The sequence below is a fragment of the Caretta caretta genome, chromosome 8 (genome assembly GCF_965140235.1).
Source record: "Caretta caretta isolate rCarCar2 chromosome 8, rCarCar1.hap1, whole genome shotgun sequence".
NCBI classification, from domain to species: domain Eukaryota; kingdom Metazoa; phylum Chordata; order Testudines; family Cheloniidae; genus Caretta; species Caretta caretta.
Window position 1 is genome coordinate 60,980,218 of NC_134213.1, and position 12,196 is coordinate 60,992,413.

A 12,196-nucleotide genomic window follows, 5' to 3' on the forward strand; every position below is an offset into this window, starting at 1 on the left:
CTGCTGGGTGACAGGGCATGTCCAGAGGGACTGGCCCAGCCTGGAGGGACATCTGGGACCCCTGAGACCTGGGAGGGCACCAGCCCTATCACTGCCAGTGACCCTGGCCGCCACTGCCGCTGCCCCTCCTCCCGCTGAGGAGAGGGCGGCAAGACCTTTGCCGGCTGAGGGAGAGGGTCCACCCCAGGGGGAGGTTTCCCTTCCTTCTGTTGTCCCACCCTTGCCGCTCCAGAACCCTTGCCCCCTGGTCCTGCCCTTGCCGACCGGCCCTCCACCTCGGAGGGCTGGGTGCTCGTCCGGGGGAAGTGTGGTGCCCGCAAATCGCGGGCTCAATCCCTCCCCTCTGATGAGGAGGAAGAGGAGGCCCCCCGAAAGATGCTGCGGGGGGCTGACGTCGCAACGTCTTCCGCTGCACCCCCGGAAGGAGCCCGGCAGGAGGCGCTAGCCACAGGAGCCATGGGAGCGGATGGAGATGCCACCACCCCCCTTGTTGAATCCCCCCCCCCGAGGAGGCCTCTGTGGGAGTTCCCCCAGCCCCTTTGCCACCTGTGCCCCCCACTGCCCCAGTTACTGCCCCGATTACTGGCGGGGAGAACTCTGGGGATGTGGGGACTGAATGTATGTCCATATTTGAGGAAATTGAGGCCCTGGGTCTGACCCCGGTCACCCAGGGGGAGGACTACCCCCTGTCAGCGGGCCTCAATCTGGGCAGCGGCTCAGTCCCGACATCCCCTCCTCCTTCTTCCTGTCCCTCATTCCCAGCCATAGCCCCCGCTCTGGTCCTCGGGGCACCCATAGCCCTCCCTATCTGCCCGGCTGCCGATGGCACCTCACCCGAGGCCACCGAGCCCTTAGAGGTGATGGCCAATGCTGAGCGGTCGGGTCCCAAGCCTGTGGGCATGCCCTCCACCACCCGGATAGAGCGGTTAGCCTCCCCTGCAGAGGGGGGGCCTCACTGAAGTTTCTGTTGTGCCTGACGCTGTGGCTGTGGGTGACATGCTTATCACAGCTCCCATGGACAGTGTCGGTGAAGGCCCCCCTCTAAGCCCCGTCCCCTTAGCCCCCAATCGCGGTTGAGAGGAGCTGCACCCTGGCAGCCTGGCTGTCGGGGACCGTGAACCTACCACTGTCCCCTCTCCTGCCCCATCCCTGTTTCTGACCCCTCTCCTGTCCCAGTCCCAATGTTAGACCTTGTCCCTGCTCCCACCCCTTCTTCTGCCCTAGTTCCTGACCCTATTCCCACCCCTGATCCCATTTCCATTCCCAATGAGTCGCTCTCCCCCTTCCCTTCCACCTCCCATGCTATTGCCTCCCCCGAGGTTGTCTCATTCCCGTTACTCACGGACAACCCTTAGGGGGCAGTTATCGTGTCCCCTCTTTCCAATGCTGTGGGGGCTGAACTATTCCCTCTGCTGCCCTCTTCCATGCTGGCGATGGGGATGGGCTGCCCGGCGCAAGCATGCCGGGGCTCTGCCCCTTGCTTGCCCATCTCCGCAGTCCGCGAGGATCTTTCAGGGGCCTCACTGGAGGACAGCAGCAGGTTAGCTGCCATGTCCCCTCTGCGCTGAGGGAAGAGCTGCACCGTTTTCTACTGGACACCTGTGGCTCAAAGGGCAAGGTGCAGCTCACCCTCCAGCTCTGGGGGGATTTCCATCGTGTGCTCTGGGCCATGTGGTAAGGGACTTCAACACCAGCCTCAAGGACCTGGACCGCTCAGGAGTCGAGACATCCCAGGCAGCCGCGGGCGTCCTCAGGGAGATCATGGACCATCACTCCCTGTGGACATCTGGTGCGACCACCACCTGGACGATGTCGTCACCTTTACCTATGTCTGGATGGAGGAGGATCAGTCATGCCACTCCTGGTTGGACTGGATTTATTTTTTGCATTTCCATCTGTCACGAGCCCATGCCTCCGGCATCCAGCCGGCCCCATTTTCAGATCGCCACTTGGTGACCGTGATGGCCTCTCTCAGTTCGAAGAGGCTGAGGCTGGCCTATTGGCATTTTAACAACAGCTTGCTGGAGGACGTGGGCTTCATGGCGTCCTTCTGGGAGTTCTGGCTGGCCTGGCGGGGGCAGTAGCATGTCTTTCCCTCGGCGAGGCGGTGGTGGGATGTGGGAAAGGTGCGCGCATGGCTCCTCTGCCGCGACTACATCCAGGGCGCCACCCAGCGGAGGGATGCGGTAATAGGGCAGTTGGAGCAGGAGGTCTTAGAGCTAGAGAGGCATCTGGCCTCTGGCCCCGAGGATCCACCCCTCTGCGCAGCGTACCGGGAGAAGTGGGAGGAGCTCCGGGCCCTGGAAGACCATCAAGCCTGGGGCGCTTTTGTTCAATTCTGCATCCGTCTCCTTCAGGAGATGGATCATGGCTCCCATTTCTTCTATGCCCTGGAGAAAAGGAGGGAGGCCAAAAAGCATGTCACCTGCCACCTGGTGGAGGACGGTACCCCCCCTCACGGATCTGGAGGAGATGTGTGGAAGGGCCAGGTCCTTCTACGCTAGCCTTTTTTTCCCCAGATCTGACCAACGCCGAAGCCAGCAGCGTGCTCTGGACCGAACTCCTGACGGTCAGCGCGGGTGACCGAGACCAGCTGGAGCTGCTTCTCTCTCTCTGGCCGAGCTCTCGGAAGCCCTCTGCCACATGCACACCAATAAATCTCCGGGCATTGATGTGCTGACCATGGAGTTCTACCGCGTGTTTTGGGACATCCTTGGCCTGGACCTTGTCATCGTCTGGGCCGAGTCCTTGCAAAGCGGGGTCCTCCCTCTCTCGTGCAGATGAGTTGTGCTCACCTTATTGCCGAAGAAGGGGGACCGCCACGACCTACAGATTTGGTGTCCCGTCTTGCTCCTCAGCACAGACTACAAGGTCATAGCGAAGGCCATCTCGCTGCAGCTGGGGTTCTTGCTGGTGGATGTGGTCCATTCTGACCAGATCTACACCATCCCAGGCCAGACCATATTTGATAACTTGTATTTGGTCCGGGACCTCTTGGAGCTGGGGGGTAGGGATGGTCTGTCATTCGCTCTCCTGTTCCTGGACCAGGAGAAGGCGTTTGACAGGGTGGACCATGGGTATCTCCTGGGCACCCTGTGGGCGTTCAGCTTCGGGTCCCAGTTCATGGGCTTTCTCTAAGTGCTGTACGCCGATGCGGAGTGTCTGGTCAGGCTCAACGAGGCTGGACCCTCACCGAGCCGGTCAGCTTCGGGTGGGGAATACGGAAGGGGAGCCCACTCTCGGGCCAGCTGTATGCTCTGGCGATCGAGCCTTTCCTCTGTCTCCTCTGCCAGAGGTTGACGGGGTTGGTGCTTTGGGAGCCGGAGCTGCGGCTGGTCCTGTCAGCATACGCCGATGATGTGCTCCTCGTGGTCCAGGACCCGGATGACCTGGTGCAGGTGGAGGCCTGCCAGGCCGTTTACTTGGTGGCCTCCTCCCCCCGGGTCAACTGGGTCAGGAGCTCTGGCCTGGTGATCGGGGATGGGTGGCAGGCGAGCTCCCTCCCGCCCGTGCTTCAAGCCATCCGGTAGAAAGCTGGTCCCCTGCTCTATCTTGGCATTTATCTATCCACCACGCATCCTTCTCCACCGGAGAACTGGCAGGATTTGGAGGCCAGGGTGGGTGAGCAGCTGCGAAGATGGGCAGAACTGTTCTGGTGTCTCTCCCTGCAAGGGATGGCACTGGTGCTGAACTAGTTAGTCCTGTCCATGCTCTGGCACCAGCTCAACACCCTGAGCCCAGCCCTGAGGATCTGTCCAGGCTCCAGAGGATGGCTCTGTAGTTCTTCTAGCCGGGGCTGCACTGGGTCTCTGCAGGGGTCCTGAGTCTTCCCCTGGTGGAGGGAGGACAGGGCCTGGTTTGCCTGTGCAGCCAGGTCCATGTCTTCCACCTCCAGGTCCTGCAGAGGCTCCTTTATGGTGCAGGTAGTCTGGATTGGAGCACGTTGGTGCACACCTTCCTCTGCCACCTCCGAGGGCTCCGATATGACTGGCAGCTCTTTTTTACTCCATCCGAGAGGTCTTCCGCGAGACCTCTCTGAGCTGCCAGTCTTCTACCAGGACCTCCTCCAGACCTGGAAGCTTTTTTCGGCGACCAGGTCCTTTGTGGCCACCGAGGGGGCAGACCTCCTCGCGGAGCCTCTGCTACACAACCTTGATCTACGTGTGTAGGTGGCGGAGTCTCCCTCGGTGCGTCGGAGTTTGGTCCTGGCAGAAACCACCAGAGTTGGAGACCTCTTGGACTATGACACAGGGGACTGGGTGGCGCTCCGCGTGCTCGGTTGACGCATGGGGCTTTCCACCCTTCTGACCCCTAGGCGTGTACTCCAGGAGGTGGAGGCCGTCTTGCCACCTGATTCTGTAGTTTTCCTGCGGCAAGCCCTGAAAGGGGGTGCTCCCCACCCACCTGTCACCCCTGGCCCTCCGGACATTTTTTTTCGGCCCCTGTTCCGCGAGCCTCCCGGCCTTTCTAGTCCCACACTCTGATCCGGCCCCAAACTCTGCAGCCGGTCCACTTTCGAACCGCGCCCAGAAACCATCCGTACATGCTCGTGCTCCACACACTGCACTTCCTCACCCTCACGTCCCGCCCCGACACCAAATGGCAGGACCATTTTCCACCTGAAGAGGGTGAGGAGCCCCGGTGGGCCAGCCTTTATTCCACCTTGGTCCCACAGCCTGCCAGGGACATCGGTTGGCGGCTCCTTCATGGAGCCGTGAGCACGGGTATGTACCTGGCACAATTCACCCCTATACCTGAGGCCTGCCCCTTTTGCAGCGTGAGGGAGAACCTGGCGCATGCAGCCTCTATTCCGGCTCCTCCAGAACCTCTTGTTGAGGCTGCACTTTTCCCCGCACTTGTTCCTTTTTGCACACCCCATTTGTGGCCCCACGAAGTCGCAAGACCTCCTCGTCAACCTCCTCCTGGCCCTGGCCAAAGTCTCCATCTATAACACCAGGAGGAGGATGTTGGACAAAGGGGTGCTCTGCAACTGTGGGGCCTATTTCTGTTCCTCTCTAGTGTCACGCATCCAGGCAGAGTTCCACTGGGCAGCGTCCGCTGGCTCCCTTGACAGCTTTGAGGAGCAGTGGGCGCTGTCCGGGGTTCTCTGCTCGGTGTCCCCATCCGGTATCCTCGTTTTGAACCTATGACCTTCACTCTGACCCCTGTTTTTCATTAGTTGTTCCCCGCAATCAGTTGGTCTCTGGGTCCAGTGGTCCCTCCTGCTAGGCTGGGGGAGGGGCCTTTAGCAGTGGGCAGGCTTGCGCCCGCCCACCTCCCAGGTTTTCCAATATAACCCCACTACAGGGAGCAAGGCTATTTTCTATATCCAGCTGACATTTCCAGCAGCACCAGGACTGAATTGAGGGGCTGCTTTTCCTCCTTTGGTCCAAGCCAGGCCCCACCTCTGCTTGACCAGAAGGTTCCTGGGAGAGTTCATAAGCCTCCAGATCCCGGCACCACAGTTGCCAACTTTCATATGGTAAATAAGCACCCCAACTTTCACAATAAGCTAAAATCAAGCTAATCCCATTTCAAAACAAGGCCAAAACAAGCCAATCCCTAAGAACCCCAACACTCTATGTGACTAGATGCCCCTGGCATGCAGTCTGGGACTGTGGTGGGCCCGTGGTGCACCCCTGATTCTCTCCACCCTGTGCCCCCCCTTGCCCCTGCTTGCCGGGAGCTGATTAAAAAAAAAAAAGCAACAACCTACAACAAGAAACAAGCTACAAGCCAAAAACTAGCCAACAAGCAACTCACAAGCCAATTAAGCCAAAAACAAGACAAATTTCTGCAGGGTTGGTTTTTTTTTTTTGAGGGTTTGGCGTGTCTGCCCGGCACAGCCACTCCAGCCACAGATGCCAGACCCCACAGGAATATGGCACCGGAGTGAGTGCAGGGGCCTGTGCCTTCTCCCCCAAACTTAGAACCCCCCCATTTCCTTATTCCTGCCTTCTGATTTGTCTTCCCCTTTTTAGATTGTACATTTTCCAGTCCAGGGACCATGTATTTCTATTTGTCTGTAATACTTCTAGCACAATTTTGGGCATTGGGTAAAGAACAAATAATCATAATTCCATTGTTATTGGCAGGAGAAGTTGTTGCCAATCTGTTTCACTCACTTGAAATTTTTTTCTGTAATTCACTTTTCTCTATAATGTACCGACCTGCTATTTAGACCAGCATTCCCATTTGCCTTTAGTGTGAAATACTTCCTACTGTGCTAAAACAAGCACTTTTTTCCTAAGTGTTAAATGATTGAGAAACAGATTTTTTCCCTCCTTAGGTAAGCTGTAGTAGCAACGATTCAGCGTGTTTGATGACTAGAAATAAATCATCTCAGTTTTCACCTTTGACTTGTATAATTCTGCAGGGAAATGCCTAAATGCCAAGCCATTTTTAAGAAATATGTATGGAGTCACTCAGAGCCACTTCAGCACCTTAGATTTCTGATGTAACATTACTCTTCTGACAATTGCTTCTATCTTTTCTTTTAAGGCAAATAGGAAATTCTTTTGCTATAACATAATTGTACTTCTTACAGAGGGTGCAGTTAAATGTTGTTTTTTATTGTTTTACAAATAAACAAGATTTTAGCAGTTTCCCCTATACCCATGGTAGGAAATACAGGTAGGGCTGTATTTCTGTATATCTTGCACATACCAATAATAATAATAATTAATAATAATACCACCACCGGTAAAAATGTTTTTACTGCATTGATTATGTTATGCATGTCAAAAAAAAAAAGACAATGAAATGAATACGAACTTTAGACTAGTTTGCAGTTGAATGTACCATGCACCCTTCATTCTGTTCAAGCTCTGCTGTACCACAACAGATTTATCCTTCGAAGAAGTTTCCTGTAATTTTATCAGAGCCTGTGGATCATCTCTGTTTGTCTATGTTTTATGGTCTGAAGTCAAGGACCTCCACCACTGCAGTCAACATCTTCAACAACGCAAGGTGTTCACGCCCCACCAATGAGCTGAGTACTCTAAGCCCTGGTCTACACTAGGACTTTATGTTGAATTTAGCAGCATTAAATCGATGTAAACCTGCACCCGTCCACACGATGAAGCCCTTTATTTCGACTTAAAGGGCTCTTAAAATCGATTTCCTTACTCCACCCCTGACAAGTGGATTAGCGCTTAAATTGGCCTTGCCGGCTCGAATTTGGGGTACTGTGGACACAATTCGACAGTATTGGCCTCCGGGAGCTATCCCAGAGTGCTCCATTGTGACCGCTCTGGACAGCACTCTCAACTCAGATGCACTGGCCAGGTAGACAGGAAAAGAACTGCGAGCTTTTGAATCTCATTTCCTGTTTGGCCAGCGTGGCAAGCTGCAGGTGACCATGCAGAGCTCATCAGCAGAGGTGACCATGATGGAGTCCCAGAATCGCAAAAGAGCTCCAGCATGGACCGAACGGGAGGTACGGGATCTGATCGCTGTATGGGGAGAGGAATCCGTGCTATCAGAACTCCATTCCAGTTTTCAAAATGCCAAAACCTTTGTCAAAATCTCCCAGGGCATGACGGACAGAGGCCATAACAGGGACCCGAAGCAGTGCCGCGTGAAACTGAAGGAGCTGAGGCAAGCCTACCAGAAAACCAGAGAGGCTAATGGCCGCTCCGGGTCAGAGCCCCAAACATGTCGCTTCTATGATGAGCTGCATGCCATTATAGGGGGTTCAGCCACCACTACCCCAGCCGTGTTGTTTGACTCCTTCAATGGAGATGGAGGCAATACGGAAGCAGGTTTTGGGGACGAAGAAGATGATGATGATGATGAGGAGGAGGTTGTAGATAGCTCACAGCAAGCAAGCGGAGAAACCGGTTTTCCCGACAGCCAGGAACTGTTTCTCACCCTGAACCTGGAGCCAGTACCCCCCGAACCCACCCAAGGCTGCCTCCTGGACCCAGCAGGCGGAGAAGGGACCTCCGGTGAGTGTACCTTTTAAAATACTATACGTGGTTTAAAAGCAAGCATGTGAAAGGATTACTTTGCCCTGGCTTTCGTGGCTCTCCTGGATGTACTCCCAAAGCCTTTGCAAAAGGTTTCTGGGGAGGGCAGCCTTATTGCGTCCTTCATGGTAGGACACTTTACCACTCCAGGCCAGTAACACGTACTCGGGAATCATTGTACAACAAAGCATTGCAGTGTATGTTTGCTGGCGTTCAAACAACATCCGTTCTTTATCTCTCTGTGTTATCCTCAGGAGAGTGAGATATAATTCATGGTCACCTGGTTGAAATAGAGTGCTTTTCTTCAGGGGACACTCAGAGGAGCCCATTCCTGCTGGGCTGTTTGCCTGTGGCTAAACAGAAATGTTCCCCGCTGTTAGCCACAGGGAGGGGAGAGGGTTGAGGGGGTAGCCATGCGGTGGGGGGAGGCAAAATGCGACCTTGTAATGAAAGCACATGTGCTATGTATGTAATGTTAACAGCAAGGTTTACCCTGAAAGAGTGTAGCCACTGTTTTATAAAATGTGTCTGTTTAAATACCGCTGTCCCTTTTTTTTTCCTCCACCAGCTGCATGTGTTTCAATGATCACAGGATCTTCTCCTTCCCAGAGGCTAGTGAAGCTTAGAAAGAAAAAAAAACGCACTCAAGATTAAATGTTCTCCGAGCTCATGCTGTCCTCCCACACTGACAGAGCACAGATGAATGCGTGGAGGCAAATAATGTCAGAGTGCAGGAAAGCACAAAATGACCGGGAGGAGAGGTGGCGGGCTGAAGAGAGTAAGTGGTGGGCTGAAGACAGGGCTGAAGCTCAAATGTGGCGGCAGCGTGATGAGAGGAGGCAGGATTCAATGCTGAGGCTGCTGGAGGACCAAACCAGTATGCTCCAGTGTATGATTGAGCTGCAGCAAAGGCAGCTGGAGCACAGACTGCCACTACAGCCCCTGTGTAACCAACCACCCTCCTCCCCAAGTTGCATAGCCTCCACACCCAGACGCCCAAGAATGCGGTGGGGGGGCCACCGGCCAACCAGCCACTCCGCCACAGAGGATTGCCCAAAAAAAAGAAGGCTGGCATTCAATAAATTTTAAAGTTGTAAACTTTTAAAGTGCTGTGTGGCATTTTTCTTCCCTCCTCCACCACCCCTCCTGGGCTACCTTGGTAGTCATCCCCTTATTTGTGTAATGAATGAATAAAGAATGCATGAATGTGAAGCAACAATGACTTTATTGCTTCTGCAAGCGGTGATCGAAGGGTGGAGGGGAGGGTGGTTAGCTTACAGGGAAGTAAAGTGAACCAAGGGGCGGGGGCTTTCATCAAGGAGAAACAAACAGAACTTTCACACCGTAGCCTGGCCAGTCATGAAACTGGTTTTCAAAGCTTCTCTGATGCGCCGCGCCCTCCTGTGCTCTTCTAACCGCCCTGGTGTCTGGCTGCGCGTAACCAGCAGCCAGGCAATTTGCCTCAACCTCCCACCTCGCCATAAAGTCTCCCCCTTACTCTCACAGATATTGTGGAGCACACAGCAAGCAGTAATAACAGTGGGAATATTGGTTTCGCTGAGGTCTAAGCGAGTCAGTAAACTGCGCCAGCGCGCCTTTAAACGTCCAAATGCACATTCTACCACCATTCTGCACTTGCTCAGCCTGTAGTTGAACAGCTCCTGACTACTGTCCAGGCTGCCTGTGTACGACTTCATGAGCCCTGGCATTAAGGGGTAGGCTGGGTCCCCAAGGATACATATAGGCATTTCAACATCCCCAACAGTTATTTTCTGGTCTGGGAATAAAGTCCCTTCCTGCAGCTTTTGAAACAGACCAGAGTTCCTGAAGATGCGAGCGTCATGTACCTTTCCTGGCCATCCCACGTTGATGTTGGTGAAAAGTCCCTTGTGATCCACCAGAGCTTGCAGCACTATTGAAAAGTACCCCTTGTGGTTTATGTACTCGGCAGCTTGGTGCTCCGGTACCAATATAGGGATATGGGTTCCGTCTATGGCCCCACCACAGTTAGAGAATCTCATTGCAGCAAAGCCATCCACTATGACCTGCACATTTCCCAGGGTCACTACCCTTGATATCAGCAGATCTTTGATTGCGTGGGCTACTTGCATCACAGCAGCCCCAACAGTAGATTTGCCCACTCCAAATTGATTCCCAACTGACCGGTAGCTGTCTGGCGTTGCAAGCTTCCACAGGGCTATTGCCACTCGCTTCTCAACAGTGAGGGCTGCTCTCATCTTGGTATTCATGCGCCTCAGGGCAGGGGAAAGCAAGTCACAAAGTTCCATGAAAGAGCCCTTACGCATGTAAAAGTTTCGCAGCCACTGGGAATCGTCCCAGACCTGCAACACTATGCGGTCCCACCAGTCTGTGCTTGTTTCCCGAGCCCAGAATCGGCATTCCACCGCATGAACCTGCCCCATTAGCACCATGCTGCATGCATTGGCAGGGCCCATGCTTTCAGAGAAATCTGTGTCCATGTCCTGATCACTCACGTGACCGCGCTGACGTTGCCTCCTTGCCCGGTATCGCTTTGCCAGGTTCTGGTGCTGCATATACTGTTGGATAATGCGTGTGGTGTTTAATGTGCTCCTAATTGCCAAAGTGAGCTGAGCGGCCTCATGCTTGCCTTGGTAAGGCATCCGCACAGAAAAAAGGCGCGGAACGATTGTCTGCCATTGCTCTGACGGAGGGAGGGGCGACTGACGACATGGCTTACAGGGTTGGCTTCAGGGAGCTAAAATCAACAAAGGGGGTGGCTTTACATCAAGGAGTATTTCAGGCAGGACTTCACGGAAGGTTCCAATAAGAAATGGTGCACCTAAGTTATTGTTCTTATTGGAACAAGGAGGTTAGCCTGGCCTCTGATTGATACATGGCTAGATTTACCTCGCTGCACCTTCTCTGTGAGTGACTGCAGTGTGACCTAGAGGAATGAGTCCCCTAGATGGGGGAGGAGGCAAATGAGTACAAAACAAATCTGGTCTATTTCTTGTTTTGATCCACTCCATCTATCTTTTACATCTTTGGCTGGCAGCAGACGGTGCAGAAGGACTGCATGCCATCCACATCTCATGGATGCTCAGCAGAAGATGGTGCAGTAGGACTGCTAGCCATCCTCATCTCTTGCCTGCCCGGCAGAAGATGGTACAGTACGACTGCTAGCAATCCATATCGCCTGCCTGCTCATCATAAGACGGTCCAATAGGACTGACTGCAGGACTAAAGAGAATGACCTGGTCAAGTCACTCCAAATTTAGTCCCTGTGCCTATGTCTGCCCAGGCGCTCCCAGCCGACACACACACTTGAATATATAAAACTGATTTCTAAAAAACCGACTTCTATAAATTCGACCTTATTCCGTAGTGTAGAACTAAATCTGTTGCACTCTTAGTTCTGAACAGGGAGCAAGACACCAGTACCTTTACATGACAGTGCAATGCTCCAAGACTAGGAAAACAAAATGGTGTTAAACAGCCATCTTAGTTAGATAACCTAGTAAATCTTCCTACTGGAGTAGTAAGTTTCATGGGATTGGTACTGTGGCCAAAAAAGGGATGGGTGACTAAACTCAGGCCCCTAAATCCATGTGTAGACACCTAAATAAGTGACCTAAACAAAGTGCTGATATCAAGTACAGGTCCTCAGCACCTCTGAAAATTAGGTCACACATTTAGGTGCCTACATATGGTTTTAAGTGCTTGACTTTAAGCACCCAACTTTGACAATGTTTGCCCATGTCTTTATTTTTCCTATTGGGTATTTTGTACAAATATTAAACAATAACTATGGGAACACCTACCATACACAGCCCTTTCATTCAGCTGTAATTTAATTTGCAGTGTAATACCTCTGGAAATCAAAGTCTTCCAGGGCCAGAAGAACTGGTTCAGAAACATTAACTACTGGTGTCTATTTTAAACCACATATTTAATGTTCTGAAATAATCATTTCACAGCAGCAGACTAGGAAACTATGTGACACTAAAAACCCCAAAGTCCCTTTCCTTAAAACCAAACAAATAGTAACTGACACCATCCCCTCACATCAGGGATGGGGAATACATTAGAGGATTTAGACTGGTTTCTGATCATGCTTACATGTCTATGTGCAGAGCTGGCAAAAGGATTCTGGGGAGAGTTAGTGCGATGATACACCATAATCAACTGGCTTTTTTTGCATAAAAAGATACATGTATTGTTGGGGTAATACATGGGACACCTGC

General features: G+C 52.9%; 1 protein-coding gene and 1 long non-coding RNA gene across 2 annotated transcripts in view; both read left to right on the top strand.

Moving 5' to 3' along the window:
* LOC142073010 (uncharacterized) overlaps positions 1-12,196 on the top strand; it is a 268,636-nt gene that overhangs the window by 54,057 nt on the left and 202,383 nt on the right. The window lies entirely within an intron of this gene.
* Positions 6,717-9,097, top strand: LOC125641511 (myb/SANT-like DNA-binding domain-containing protein 7). The gene is made up of 2 exons (XM_048861572.2): positions 6,717-7,949; positions 8,539-9,097. The coding sequence occupies exons 1-2, from the start codon at positions 7,361-7,363 to the stop codon at positions 8,622-8,624; spliced, it is 675 nt and encodes a 224-aa protein (XP_048717529.2). The 5' UTR covers positions 6,717-7,360; the 3' UTR covers positions 8,625-9,097.